Consider the following 16,320-nt stretch of genomic DNA (forward strand, 5'->3'; position numbering starts at 1 on the left):
TGGGGCACAAACTATGAATATTCTAATGACTCACTTACAAAACTTACCCCATGGCAAAGCTTTAGACTATATAGCAGATAACAACAACAAAGGACACATAGACACACAAACATACAGTATACACAAACACTACAGCTCAAGACATGATACTGCACAGTCTGCACCAATGACACCTACCAAGTTTCCCCCCAACAGGCTAAAGAATTGACAGAAGTTTGAAAATCCAAAATGGCCGACAATGTATCAGACCTTTGACAAGGAATTCACATTTTTTTGTTCTACAAAATTCTAATTGGCTGTAAATCTAATGCAGTAAAGACATACAGAAAACAATTATGCCATTGAATTTAAATTATAAAGAATATATCGATAAACAATACACATAACTTAAGTTGACTTGTTAGTACCCACTTAGAAACTATCACAGACATTTATATTGAGAATAATATGTTTAATGTAAGAAAATATAATATAAGAAATCAAAAGTAAATATGACCGCACATATGAAGCCTCAGATGTATAAAATTAAGTATAAATGACAGGACCCTAAAAATCAACATTTTCAAAAAAGTCTCAATCTACTGTATGGTCGATGCCTTTAGAATACGCAAGTAGAAAGGACGATAGTAAGTAAGTAGCCACAATAATGAAAAACAAAATGAAGGAAAGCACAGGCCAACTTCAGTGATTACAAACTGATTTCTTGTGTCAATGGGGAAGAAGAGAAGTAGTCTCTTTTAAAACTTAATTTCCTGCAGTATAACTTGCGGTAAATCTTTCCATTTATTGAAGGCATCTGCGTCAGTTCTCCCTAAAAGTGACCTATGATGCTACAGGCCTTATCATGTGGACTTAATCCACTTTCTTTAAAGCTGCACCACTTTTTACATGAAATAAGACTCATTCAGGATAGAGCATGTGTTTGCAATAAAAACGTCACTAAACAAGAAAAATACATGCAAACACACCTTGAAATAATATAAACCATGTGCCAGCTGCAAAGGATGAAGCCATGGCCATCGGTCAAACAAGACAACTGACTTTTACTTTTCCAAGTCAGGAGCAAAAGAGCTGTACATACTGTACATCTTAATATGGTTTCTGTTGTTTTGATTCGGTATGCACGTTTAGGCAATTAATCACGTGCAGGTGGAAGGTTCCCATTCATAAATTGTTCATACACACACACACATAGGTACTCTGGCATGAAAAGGTGGTATTTTTTCTTTTTCCATTAAGCCTTTTTGTGCACAGGCAATCTCCAATACCTGCCTTATGTGAAAAAACCCTATGTCTCTTTTTTTCTTTGTGTCTCACTCTCACAAGATCACCACTCTGTTCACTCACAGAGAAAAGATCTCAACCGGATGTGAGCAGTGAGTTCATCTTCCAGATAAGTAGAGAACATCCAGTAACAAAACAAACAGGTGTGAGCAGGTACAGATGTGGTGTCGAACGCAGTAGTGTCTGCCTGAATGTGTTCTGCTGAAGTTCTGAGGCAACTCAAATTCAACATTTCCTTTATAAATATTATACAGATTTGACTTATTCCTCACACATTTTTATAAAAATGTATATTTTTATATGCCAGCTACTCATTTTGGATTCATTTTTATTACTGTAGGTGCATTAATGTAAATTACAATTATTCCTTGTTTTAACATACTGAGGTTGAACCAACATGTCGCAGATGCTCTTAAAGCCCTAATGTAGACAATAGAACATTCTTTTAATATACGATGTATAGAAATACAGAAAGATACACCAAATAGAACATACCATGAGAACCTTGTTAAATCTATTGAACATAGTAACAAACTAGAAAGCTGAAACCATCTGTGGTATTGATTCCTTCTGAAGGAGGCTGTCTGACCTTGGCTTGAAAGAATGTTGTGTTTAGACAGGCTGATCTTTATTGTGTGCTAATAGTGCTACATCTTTAGTGTTATTCTTCACTAAACTGTTGTAATGGTGATAACTATAGTCTGAACATTAACCGATAAAGAGCTGCTGAATTTTTTTTGAACTGCTGTATGGAAAATTAGTTGCAGTGAGAATTGCTGTTAACCTTTACATGGTCACTGGGGATTTATATGGAGAGGCTTTTAGTGTCTATAGATACTCACTGCCTAAGCATTATCTTCCATAGGTTATTTCATATGTATTGTTTTAAGAGGCAGACTGACCTTGACCTAACTATAGTCTCCTGTTTAATGGTTTTCTTATCACATGACTGAAAAAAGACTTCCTGTTAAAATGACTAGTAAAGTTATTTTAAACACACACATACTGTATACATACTGTATGCAGTACATACATATCTATCTACATAGCTTCAGTATATGGAGTGGCTCAGAGATGGCGAGTTAGCATTTTAAGACTTCCGGATCCATCGCCACAAAGTCTATAGGTTTTGGAATGGGTTTTTGGTAAATCGCGTGAAATAAGGTAGCTAACAAAACCTATATACATATTCTACATTTTAATGTATGACATAAAACACACCAGTTATAACCCGCTTGTGATTTTTTTACAGTTATTGTGTCTTTAAAACGGCGGTTGCTAACAAGTTGCTAAAGGCGATTACTTCCTTTTGCGGGGATGTTAGACATCATAAATCACACAAATAAAGCAACATAGTCACAAATGTCTAGAATCTTTGTTGGGGAAATATTTCACAGAGTAATTACATACCAGGGAACCACGTTTTTAATAAAGTTTGAGAAAGTTGTCGGAGGCTTGGTGGTGGTGACGTTGATTTTAAGGCGACCATAGCGTAGTCTGTTTATAGCAGCGTGTTAGCTTTTACTTTTTGCGATTGTATTTAGGCTTAAAAAATTGCAAATATTGTGTAATCTGTAAAGATGATCTTGATTGACAAAATGTGTTAACACCATGAACATTTCTTTATCACAGTGCTTATTTTTTGCGATCTTCAGCAAAACAGAGCAGACAATTTAAATGTCCAAGTCAGTCCACACATTTAAACGTATTTCTTAAAGGTTTTTGTTATAGCGTGTTTGTTTGTGTAAACGTGGGTGCCCTCACTCCTGCCATGCATCCATATGTGCGTTTGTTTATTTACAAGTGCTGGAATGTGTGCGCGCGCATATGCGTGTGGGTGAATCCACACATACCCGTGCTTGAGTGTGTGTAATGCTCAGCTCATTATGTTTTATAGTTCAATACATTTTTATTTCTGAGTTCTCCCCTCAGGACCGTCACATTGGCAATGACAGATGTGTGACTGGGCCCACTCTATCTCTGACCCGAAGAATGCATCACTTTTCGGTACTATGCCTTTAAACATTTTTACATAAACACCTGCTTATGAATCAGTACTCACAGATGAACTGTTGGGTCTAATGTAGGTTTTGTACAGTTTACAAAATTTGGCAGTCTGAATGCTGATAATGGATGTTTTCATCTCAAAGATCAGTAAAAACATGATTCCTGATCTAGGGTCGAATTAAAAAAACTAAAACTATGACCTATGCCTTGCTTACTTCTTTTCCCGGTTGTTTCCAATCTCTCAATAGTCCTACCTCCCAAAATCACTGCAATAAATTCACACTTAGCTTTCCTGTAGCTCAGTGGTAGGAGCATGGTGCTAACAATGCCAAGGTCGTGGGTTCAATCCCAGGAGTTTGCACATACTTAGATACACAAATGTATGGGATAAAACTATGTTGCTTTGGACAAGAGCGTCTGCCAAATCCATTAATGTAGACGTACAAATTCTGCAATAAGAGTTGTCACCCACACCAAACAATCTGCCCACATCATCCCATCCTCTGTAAACTGAATTGGCTGTCTACTCTCATATCCACTATGAGATGCTTCTCTTAACCTTTAAATGTCTCAGTGGCCTTGATCTTAATTAATCTGAATTAAAAACATTTATATTTGCACAGAATCGCATCTCTGCCTTTGATTGTTAATGTAATTTTGTAATGTGTTTACTTATGTCAGTAAGTCACATTTCTGTCTATTTTATTATAATATATGACATGGTTTTGAAATGTAAATTGATTATCATTACAGTCTAGCAAACTATACAAATTATAACTATACTGTGATATTGATATGTGCATATGTAAAATTACTGTACATAATTATACATTACGTAAAATTACATGTGTTGTAAGACTTTGGGCATATGGGGGATTTCCCTTCTCTCGAAAACAAACATTGTGTAATATTGCACAATAATGTGTGACACAAATATGATATCAATGTTATTCTGTGACAGGTTTGTACAAGTAAATAAACGGTTCTCTACAGAGTCAAGTGAGGTATGTATCTCTGCGTTTGTTTTAAATCTACTGTATATTGTCTTTCCCGCTGGATTCCTGCATTGCAGAATTTGAGTTTCATAGTGATTTTATTATCTGCACTTTCAGCAGAGTCTGTGGGCAGAGAATCTGACGGCCAAAAGCCTTCAAAAGAACCTGAAAAAATGAATTTATAACACAGTGTAGACTGCTTTCTTAGATGGAATGAGCAAATGTGTCTATAAGATCAGTTCTAACACATGACTAACACAGACTTATAAATGTTAAAAGAATTTTGCCCAGAGTGTGTATAATAAATATTTAAGTTTACAATCCAATTAATTCAGATTTATTGATTTAAAGAACTACAATTTGTGGAAGTACATCTTAAACTCCCCTTCAGATACCTCAAATTCCAACACGACCTTAACTGTGCTAATGCCTCCGGCACACCCAGACGAAATCCCTTACACACAAATCTTCAGACACTAATGTATTTACTGTGTCCTGGAGCAGCCTGGTACGACTAGAGCTGTGTCATGCTTAGGCACCCTAACACATGCCTCTCTCAACACACATATACAAACACACCCCTCAGTGCCTGGCACAGAACGCGAAGGCACAAAACAGACCCGATAACTCAGAGCAGACCACCTCTGCAGCTGAACCCGACAGCCTCCACATCTAAAGCAGGGTGCGCTGGAGGAAGCTTGCAAATTGCATTACGGTACGCGTTTAATGCAGTTATGCATATTCAAGGAAATCGAGAGGTTTTGTAACAGTTGCGAATAGCTAAAATGTACACTTGTGTGCGTGCAATTCCACCCCTAACGCAATTTAAAACAGATGTATGCTTTGTCTTTCTGGAAATAAAAAACTAAGCGCAATTAAAACAGCTCCCTTGAGAGGAACAAAGGGTGGGCTATTATCTGGCAACCCATCTTGAGGAACCCTTGAGGAGGAAATGTGCCTTACTATGGAGATGTAATCTCCTCAAAATTTTTTGGTGTAACGCCTCTTAATCTATGCAAAATGAAGCATTCCTACAGAGTGAATGCAGTAATAGGATACCAAAGTGTGTCCAATAAAAAAATCATCAGAGTCCCTTATTCTTGCTTTTAGTTTCTTCGCAAAGCCAGTATACGCCTGACACATCCTATAGATTTTTCATAGAATACATAATGTATTTAGTTATATACAGACATCATTGCAAGTGGTACTGGTCTATAAATTATCGTTACATGGACAGCAATAGAACACAGTGAGATAGAGCAGCGCTTCTGCCAAGCAGCTGCATTAAATCAATGATATCATCACTCTACTGAGTGCTGCAATACTGTCAAATCCACATTGTTGCACAAACATTATTGGAAGGCTATACATTGAATTGCTCCAGGCTCCATCGCTGCACATGAACCACAACACTATCGCCTGAAAACATTCAGTAAGACGCATGAATGCACTGTAACCATAAAACTAATACATTTAAAAGAACAAAAGGGGACTGTTAAGCAAATGCAGCTGAGCACTCTCTGTCACATTATAATGTACATATTGCAGCGACAAACATTTGTTCGTGGATGCACACAGCTGCAAACACACGCAAATCTGTATTCAAAGCACATCTCTGAAAAATTAAGTTATCTCACAATCTCTGAGCTTTTAGTGCCAAACATTCTTAATGAGACTGGGTAATATATACACACAGATGATGTCAGTATCCGGGCAAAGGGCCTAAAAGTAAATTTCATTGTATAAACATAAGAGCTGGTTACTGATTCTTTCCGCATTAAAAAAGTGAATTACTATAACTAAAATCTACACATTTGAGGTAGCCACCGGTTAAAAAAGAAAACGTAAGTGTACTCCCTAAAAATAAGTAATATATAATGAAAAAAAAATCAATTTGGAAGGGCAAAGGGACATTTGTTTTGTTAAACTGCTTTTCAGGTGCACAACTTACCATTGGCATTTTTCCCACATATAAGGTGCTGATAAGGCAAAAGGAGGCCGTACAACTCTGAATCATTGCTCAGTGCCTGCTCAAAGGACTCCAGTGTAAATTTGGGGACCCCGTTATCTTTATCCACCACCGAGCTGTTCAGCATCCGGGTGAAGACCTCTCGGAAGAGGCTTTCCATACAGGCAGACAGGTATATGGCCGCGTGTTCGTGGATGCGCACCGCCACCCTGCTGTCCACCATCCACCTGAAGAACTTCCCGACGGAAAACACCAAGCCGCATCTCTCCGACTTCCCACGGCTGAATTTATCCTCGGTGCTCATGTTGTACATGGACAGCGCGCTGAGCGCCGCGGCGATGCAGTTCACCGAGATGGTCCACGACAGGATCATCTTGATGGCACTTTGTATTTCGTATTTGGTGCATTTGCCGTAGCGCAAACTCAGCCTCTGCGCTTCTCTGGCGATCCTCACCAGTGCGCGGCTCACGAGCGCAGAGAGCCGTGCCAACAGATCCGCGGATACTGTCCCGAACCTCAACTCTTCCTCCTTGTTGAGCGCGTTCTCCACCTCCCCGAGGCTCCAGGGCACATCCTCAAGCTCGGGAAGTTTCGCACAGTGTCCGGAACACTCCAGGGTCTCGCCGTCTTCGGCCAGGACGGTGTTGACGGTGTCTAGGCTGTTGTGTCGACTGTGCATGGAGTCGGTCAAATGCCAGCAGTGCCCTCCATGCGCAAAGGAGACGGGCGCCTCGGAGCAGCACAGAGACAAGCTCGATGACCTGAAGGAGTCCGCGGCTCCTCCGTAACCCGAATCCAGCGTCAAATCCTCCAGGGTCCTCACCGCGGATTTACCCCTTTTTGCCATGACTGCACTTCATATTGTCCATAAGCCTCAAACCAATGGGAAATGTTCGTGCGCAAAGAAATGCCACTGCCCGACTGTACCTGCTATCCACAACGTTAATAATGACACGGGAGAGTGAAGAGTATAGATGCAGGCGACTTCCCAAATTGTTGCTTTCACTGAGAATACGCCCCCAACTTTGAAGGAGAAGCGGTGTTGTTAATGTTATGGCACACACCAGTGTGTTTGAAGGCTCGGTTGGAGGAGGGGCCATAGGCGGTACTGCATCCAATACGCTAACGGGACTATTAGTGCTTACAGTTGGTTGTGAATTTGCACGGGACTGCATGATGGCTCTGTTTCATTACTGTTCATCTGAATACACCATGTACACATGTTTTTTCAAAGAGACAGAAATTTACATTTCTAGTTATCCCCTTGAGTTTCACTTTAAAGACAGTCCATGTAAAAAGTTGTTTTCTCAATTATTTGCTCAGTATTCATTTTGAGTTTTTTTCGAAGCACTACTGAGAAACTTCAATACCCAGTTACACTTTCTAATGGTTTCCATTAAGTACCCCATTTAGAGATATGAGCTGTTCACTAAAAAACACCACATAGTTTGGTGTGTCTTGTGCCGTCCTACTAGAGACATCTTCACAGTCTCACAATTCCCATTAGAACCAATAAATTAGAATTTAAGTGATGGCTTCTATTATTTATTCAGCAGTGCACTGTTAATTAAAAAACATTTCTATTAAGCGAGAACTACATCTGTTAATCAACCGTTGTCGATGTCCTGAAAACAAAACTCTAGATCTAGTCGCCTTAAGTGTCCAAAACACATCGATAGACTTTATACAACCAGTAGTCAGCATCCATGAAACTGCTCCGATCCAGCAGACCAGGCAGGGCAGCACATTCGAGGACAAAAAGAAAGGGATCAAATGAACACCTGTCCTCTACCCATTCTCCCTTTCAGAAGGAGCTCAGAGTAACGAGATTCCTGTTCATAAATAATGAAGAGTATGCATAATATATCAGTCATCTTGAATGGAGGGTTCTTGTGAACTTCACTCCCGCAGTCTGTAAAGGTCATACATTTTTTTAAGCATAAAAAATAAAGATGACAGCCAACAGCTCTTGTTGTCTGTATTATTTTTGCTATGTGTAGTAGTGCTTAGTAGAAAATAAAAATCACAATGAAATAACTCTAGGTATATAAAAAATTGAGAAGGTTAGAAGATTGAAGACGTTAGAAGAATTGAGACTACAAAGGCATAGATCATTGTATTATATAAGCAAACAAGAACATGATGCTTTTTCAGCCAGAAGTAGGCCTACGCTTCATCTTTGTTTCCTATTAGGGAACTATATTTTACTCAACAGTGACCTCTTGGGACAACACGTTTTCTGAAACATGACATAATCAGAATGAGCTTTATTACCAGGCAAGTATGTTTACACACACAAGGGATTTGACTTGGGGACAGGAGCTTCGTGCAGAAGAAAGAGTACACATGGTGCAAACACAGTGCAAATATACATGAATGTAGAACAAAGGAGAATTAAATAAAAACACTAATGCACTATATACAAAAAGTGAAAAATATAGACAAAAACAACATACAATCGTTAAAAGGAGTGTGCAGATGTGTTATTTACAGATTTAACGAATTGTTTCTTACAATGTACAGTTTCCAGATGCAATGCAACAGTGCACTGCCATCTAGTGTTCATTTAAAGTCATAAACTATCGCAAACAAGATGTCATGTCTTATCCTGGTTTCATAAGTAACTAACTACAACTAACTAGGTCTTTATAAGTGCAGCCGTTGCCATTTTGAATGGAAATGTTTTTCTCAGCCTACTGATAACACGAATTGTCTGATTATATATGTAATAATTTTCGTCATTAGCAGGTCCGCAAGCAAGGTCCGTGGCGCATGCGCAAAGATTGACAGCAGTCTGCAGATTAAAGGGTCCACAACATTTACGCTTAAGGCTTGTGTACTCAATTAAGCCTCAATTAAAAATATACAAGGCGACCGCACCAGATAAACGTGACGGTGTATTACGTTTGCGGGCATAGCTGGCCAATCAGCTGCATAGATCTCAGTTGCATTATAAGATGTGGCCGGAGACGACTATTGGCTGACGGTTCCCTTCACATGGTGAATTAAAATTGACATTCATCCAAAGGGCAGCAATCTGTCAGTTCCACCCTGTGTTTGGTCAACGTTTAAAATGTAATGTATGGGGTGTAAAGTGAATGTATGCATTTTCGATGGTTGTTTCAGCAGTCACGGGCGCGTAGATCCAGCTTCAACATGGGGAAAGTTTTTCTTGAGCAGGGGTGAAAAATAGGTCACCGGATCTCGCCTTTGTCTCCACGCGTCTGGTATCTAACTTCATACATGCATTGAGAAATCTGGATTTGCAACGTTTGGGAGACTTGAAACATTCGTGATCTTAAAGAGGTTCCAGTATATTTGGAGGGATGGTGGTCAACACGGTCCACTGGTTTAGAAAGGGCTTACGCTTCCATGACAACCCATCACTGCTGGACTCTATAATCGGAGCGGATACTCTGTGATGCGTTTACATACTGGATCCATGGTTCGCAGGATCATCCAATGTAGGAATCAGCCGGTGGAGGTGAGTTACTTTTGAAACATACATGTAACACGTGTGCGAAGTGACCTGCATTGAGTGGGGTTGGTACTGTATGTATATTTGTATATCAGCATGTGAACAATCGTATGTACTTTTCATGAAACTCTGAATACGTTTTGGTGATGATGCCAATTGCTTGAGTATGAAAGGATATAGAATGTTTAGGATTTTAGGACCTTAATTCCCTGCAGAAAAAAAACTGGTGGTTATTAGATTAGATTAGATTCAACTTTATTGTCATTACACATATACAAGTACAGTGTAACGAAATGTAGTTTAGGTCTAACCAGAAGTGCAATTAGCAAGTGCAGGATATACAGTGTGAATAAATACAGAATACAATATTAGGAAAATACTATACAATGGCCATGTACTATGAAAATGTGACAGTCGTATGTACTATGAACAATATAGACAGAAGGCTATATACTGTGAACATTAATGTACAGGTGGTTATGAACAGATAACAATATAGACTATACAATAGTGCAAGTGACTTGAGTGTGCATTAGTTACAGACATTAGCTATTAAAGTTACAGTGCAGTAGATGAGTTGATGCGGTTATTAAAGGTACAGTGCAGTACATGAGTTATTGAAGTTATAGTGCAATACATGAGTAGATGCAGTTATACATTTACAGTGCAGTAGATGAGTTAGTGCAGTTATTAAGGTCACAGTGCAGTAGATGAGTTAATGCAGTTATTGAGAATAATGAGAATTATTATAATGAGAATAATTATAATGAGAATAATGTGAATTGTTTTGGTTTTAACCAGAACTATAATAGTCTCTGTAGTTGTTTGTTCGGTTCAAATGGTAATAATAATAAGCATAATAATTGAATCCCACTGTAATAAGGTCAACTCAAAAACACAGAACATGAAGGAATTTTAGGGTCTTAATGGCAAACAACATGGTTCATAATTTGATAATGATATTTGTAATGGGAACCTATAGAGTTGAAAAATTATTTTAGGGCTTTGCATCTGAATGGAGACAATTACCTCATGAACTTTACCTGTATATTTGTTTCACAGATTGAATATGAATAACTTTATACGTAATCCAGATTTCTGTGCACTATGGTAGCTATAAATGCTAAAGCATTTATGTATGTTATACAAAAAAATTACATATACATATCAACAACTATTACATATCAAATTCACCTATTTGTAAAGTTTACTTTCCTGGAATGATTAAACTTAACTTTTTTCTACAGCATCATTTGTCTGGTGTAAATTCTACAGACTTTATACAGACCAACTGTTTTGCCTCTTATGGTGTTGTACTTTACTACTATAATAAATATGGACAATATAGCAATGTGTGTTGTCAATAGTTCTGTCCCATTTATTAAACGATCATCTCATCGCAATCATTTCAGATAACTGCAATTATTGTCAATCTTTAGAAAACAATGGTGATCTGCAGCATTTACATCCAGCATCCTTGATTTGCACTCACTGTTCGAATGACATTTCTTTATCGTTTGAGTTGTATTTTTTGTATTTGACTTTTATTAAAGTGATTAGATTCCAGATTCTACACATGTAACATGACGACATCATCCTTATATCTCAATGTTAACAAAATGTTCACATTTATTGATGTATCTATATTTTATTCATTGAATTAATTAATTGTAATTAATCATTATAATTGTCAACGTTTTTAAAGAGAGAATTAATCGCCATAATCACATTTTTTTAATTCAAAAATAATAAAACATAATTTTGATAGCCCTAGTGGTCAAGGCCATTAAAAGGTCTGTCTGTATTTAATGGTACACTGTGTTTTCAAAGTGTGTCTGCGGTGGGATATCCTTGTGGGATGTGTGAAGGGTCCCCCCCGCATGATGTAACATTCAGCTCAGCCACTTTTCCTCTTCCCAGAGTAGGACATTAAGAAGTAGTTCATTGTGTCAGTAGATGTTATCACCTCATCCTCCTTTCAGTGGCCGCCGCAGTGACCTACTTTTCCCGCTTCAAACATCCTCTTGCCTATATGCCACCACTCCTTTATTCCATCTGTAGACATTCATGGCCAAAATTACAACCCACAGAGGCTTTTTACAGCCTGTCACGTCACGTGGTGTTGAGGTGTCCTTGAATGCCCTGTCTTTCTTAAAGGAACCTAATCCAGCGATGTCCCAACTGACTTTAAAATATGTTTTATATACAGATAATACTGAATATAAGCATTGACATTAGAATGGAATGCTTTGTTTTACATTCACCTTGATCTGGGGGATCAGACATCTTGAGGAAGGTTTGCAGACAGGTTACGATCGGTGGTGTTCTGCTGAGACTGTCCCACTAGAAAGACCTCTCTAGTCGGCACAACTGTAGCTCAGACAGGATTTAACTCTTTTTATTATACAGAAATGGACAGTACAGTGAACTTAAAGTCGTGGAGGGTTTCCACCTGTTGTAGGGATGTGCAATTAATCAGTTAATCGAAAATAATCTAAATCGTCAATATTGGCCTTCAACTATTACAAAAACAAAATAATCGATTATTGTGCCACATTTCATTTTGCAAGGATCCTGTCTTTTCTTGTGGTATAAATCCTCAGCGCACCCCCTTCCTTTACAGTAGTTCAGCTGTGCTATTTATTAACATTTATTTTTCAGTTGAATTTCCAGTTTAAAAGCCAAGTTTTTTTATTTTCTATTGTTGTTTTAAAAGTTAATGAGTAATCGTGTTAAATAATCGGGATCTCAATATTGGCCAATATAATTATGATTTATGATTTTTTTATAATCGAGCAGCCCTAACCTGTAGCATAACAGGCACACTGCATAGTGCATAGAATACAGGAATGCCATAAAGTATGTGCATAACACATCGCTGATTTGTTTTACATATATACTTAATATATATACAAAATGAGAAGATTATATGGCAACTATCTAGCTGAGATATAGACATTGCCTTATGCCTACTATTTTCTTGATACTTAAAAGAAACCATAGACATGCAGAATGCAAGTTTGGTCAGATGTGTTCTATTAGCGCTTTCTAACGGATGATTCTTTTACTGCAAGTATGTCTGATTCTTATCCTTTACATAACATTATTTAGGATAAGGATATGTGATATGCACAGAGTTTAACCTTTAAAATTTGCATACGTTATATATCCATCTTCCTTAGTGATCTGTTAAAGCCCTGGTTTCTCACTGACTGCATTGAGTCTGAATTTTTTCTGCAGGTTTTTGCTGCAGTGTTTGGAGGATTTAGACGTCAGCCTTCGTAAACTTAATTCTCGCCTCTTCATCATCAGGGGACAGCCCTCGGATGTCTTTCCAAGGCTATTTAAGGTCAGTTTTTGCCATACGCCCCATGATTCCCTTTGTAGCTGTCAGTGCTATTGGAAATTGGCATGAATTGAAATTTTGGTATCATGACATCATCTGTCAGCCTTTAAATATGTCCTAATCATTAATCATCGTTCTCTGTCACTCTGTAGGATCTAAGAGTTGAATGGAGGGCAGTCTCCTCTCACCTATAGACGATTTCAGGCACTCATCAGTAGAATGGACTTTGTGGAAACACCAGCAGACACGATCACAGCTGATGTCATGGGGAAATGTGACATGCCCATCCGTGATGACCACGACGAGAAGTTTGGTGTGCCTTCACTGGAGGAACTCGGTAAGGCACCTGAATTAGCTTATGACAACATACGTTTGTCAGTTGTAAATGGTCGTTTTTTGGGTATGCTGGATGTGCTCCAGGTTTTGAGACAGAAGGACTGTCCACGGCTGTATGGCCTGGCGGAGAGACCGAAGCGCTTACTCGACTAGAGAGACACCTGGAGAGAAAGGTAAGCATGTCGTTTATGGGTAGAAGAATTGTAAGGTTTTTACACCCATTTAGGTTTATAGATAAATACGCTGATTGATAGTGTGTTGTGCCAAAATGTTTTGTTGCAGGCATGGGTTGCTAATTTCGAATGTCCTAGAATGAAAGCTAATTCCTTGCTGGCCACCCCCACAGGCCTGAGCCCCTACCTCCGCTTTGGCTGTCTGTCCTGCAGAATTTTCTACTTCAAACTTACAGATCTTTATAGAAAGGTAAAAGCATCTTGCTGGGAGTTATAAATGGCTGTTCACCTTTAGACATTCTCACAGTTTACTCCGATCGCAGGTTAAGAAGAACAGTGTCCCTCCTCTGTCCCTTTACGGTCAACTGCTGTGGCGTGAGTTCTTCTACACTGCTGCTACTAAAGACCCACATTTTGACAAAATGGAGGGCAATCCCATCTGCATGCAGATCCCATTGGAGAAGAACCCTGAAGCCTTGGCGAAGTGGGCTGAGGGCCGCACTGGTTTCCCATGGATTGATGCCATCATGACTCAGCTGAGGCAGGAGGGATGGATCCATCATTTGGCAAGGCATGCTGTCTCTTGCTTCCTCACACGCGGAGACCTGTGGATCAGCTGGGAAGAGGGCATGAAGCTAGCGCAGAGGAGTCTGATACATTCTGATTCATAGGAAATAATCAAATAAAAAGGACCTGTTACGGTTCTGTGCTTTTTTAACACTCCTCCAAATCTTTACTGATTTATGTTTGTTAATTTGAAGGTGTTTGAGGAATTGTTGCTAGATGCAGACTGGAGTGTGAATGCAGGCAGCTGGATGTGGCTGTCCTGCAGCTCGTTCTTCCAGCAGTTCTTTCACTGTTACTGTCCAGTGGGTTTCGGTCGACGGACAGACCCTAATGGAGACTATATAAGGTAATTCCTTTCCATATACATTGACTATTATATAATTTACAATTTGTGTATTCACACATTTTTATGTGTGACAGACGCTATCTGCCCATTTTGAGGGGCTACCCTGCCAAATTCATCTACGACCCATGGAATGCCCCAGAGAGCATTCAGAAAATTGCCAAGTGTATTATTGGAGTGCACTACCCCAAACCCATGATCATTCATGCCGAGGCTAGCAGAATCAACATTGAGCGAATGAAACAGATCTACCAGCAGCTGTCATGCTACCGGGGTTTTGGTAAGAAACTGCTGTTGGATTAAAGAGGAATCACGTTTTAAAGCATTAAATCCTAAATGTGTAACTTTTAATGGACTTTCTCAAGTTCTTCTCAGGGCTTCTTGCAACTCTCCCATCCAACACAAATAACAATGGTGATGGTAATGAAGCAGCTTCAGGATTAGGTCGTTTCTCGGGAGTTTATGGCCAGGACAGCACTCTCATAACAGGTGCACACTTGACAACCTTTTCTGCCAATTTTCTTTGTATGTATAAAATGCCACTGATCATATTTACCTTCATTTTTACTTATTTAAGTGAACCCTTCACCAGCAAGCTCTCGCGCACAGTTCCCATCATGTGTTGTGTCATATGATCAACAGTCCGTCAACAGTGTGCAAACACAGCCTGGTGTGTACACAGTACTAGTCCAAAAAACATTTGTAATATTTTGTTGTTACTCTATATTGTGTATAGTTCTCCAGTGTGTCTTTAGACACAAAGGTGCATTCCTACCTGTTTTCTGTGTCTGTGCTGTAACTGTCTTATGACCTGTTTTGTCTTCAGGGAGTATTTAAAAGTGTCACACCCAAGACCAAACTTCAAACAGCGCATTAAAGATTCATAGGCGGGACAGTAACCGATCATTTCAGGCTTCTTAACCGGCATGTATACACACATTTCTTGAGACAGAACCTGTTTTACCATCCCCATCATCAACTTCTTCATACTATACCTATGCCCTTTGTGATTGTGTTTTTATGCTTGAGCTAGCAGTGAGGTGTAACTTGGAGGACGGAGAAACTGTAAACTAAGCCTAGCTCATGAACTGTGCGACATGACATCTTTACAGCATTTATATGTTTACATTATTTGCAAACTGTATATTTATGAATTGTGAAGGAAAATGTTTTGTAACTTTTGATGTTTGAACATGCATTGTTGTGTTCTCATAATCTAAATGTCATGCATCGTTTTCTCATTCAAATATGTATTTAGCATATATTCCATCTAGTGTCCAGCACTGTTTGTGCTGTTATGTTGTTTGGCTGTGTTTTTGTTTTGTATAACTAAAATATAATGAGACCATAAGGTTGATCACCAGGAGTTACATGGTTAGAATTGAGACGTTTACGTTGATCAACTATTGAGATGAGAAATTAGACATCGTCAAAAAGTTATTTGATTCAAAAAATATTTTCTAAATACAGAATATAAGAATAACCGGGAAATCTGCACAAGTGCACAAGAAAGCACAAGTGAATTTGTTTGAACACAATTACAAAGAATCCAAGGTTTGCTATGTATATATAAATGTGTATTGAAAGTAATCCAGTCTCCAGATCACTGTACATAGCTTTTCTTGCTTATTTAAATACTTTTTTATATGAGAAACAATGCTTTTTCTTTGACTTGTAATGTGGTCTTTATAAATCACCATGAAAACATTACTAACTTTATTGTGAGATTGTTGAGCATGAATACACACATGCAAATCGTATGTTAAACTCCAAAGACATGTTGTGACCATCACATTTAGTACACTATGTATTATATAAAGTG

General features: G+C 38.6%; 2 protein-coding genes across 2 annotated transcripts in view; one reads left to right on the forward strand and one right to left on the reverse strand.

Annotated features, from left to right (window-relative positions):
• Positions 1-7,297, reverse strand: part of btbd11b (BTB (POZ) domain containing 11b) — a 48,369-nt gene extending 41,072 nt beyond the window's left edge. The window contains 1 exon segment of the mRNA XM_056765540.1: positions 6,238-7,297. Within this exon segment, the coding sequence (XP_056621518.1) occupies positions 6,238-7,102 (865 nt within the window). The 5' untranslated portion in view covers positions 7,103-7,297.
• A 1,926-nt stretch (positions 7,298-9,223) lies between these two features.
• cry1b (cryptochrome circadian regulator 1b) lies at positions 9,224-16,267 on the forward strand. Its single transcript, XM_056765546.1, is given in 9 exon segments — positions 9,224-9,739; positions 12,974-13,416; positions 13,500-13,588; positions 13,698-13,838; positions 13,912-14,226; positions 14,350-14,501; positions 14,576-14,778; positions 14,874-14,987; positions 15,076-16,267. Coding segments are annotated over 9 exon segments (1,848 nt in total). The 5' UTR covers positions 9,224-9,581; the 3' UTR covers positions 15,309-16,267.
• Positions 16,268-16,320: the final 53 nt, after the last annotated feature.

Source organism: Triplophysa dalaica, chromosome 14, assembly GCF_015846415.1.
Source record: "Triplophysa dalaica isolate WHDGS20190420 chromosome 14, ASM1584641v1, whole genome shotgun sequence".
Lineage (NCBI taxonomy): Eukaryota > Metazoa > Chordata > Actinopteri > Cypriniformes > Nemacheilidae > Triplophysa > Triplophysa dalaica.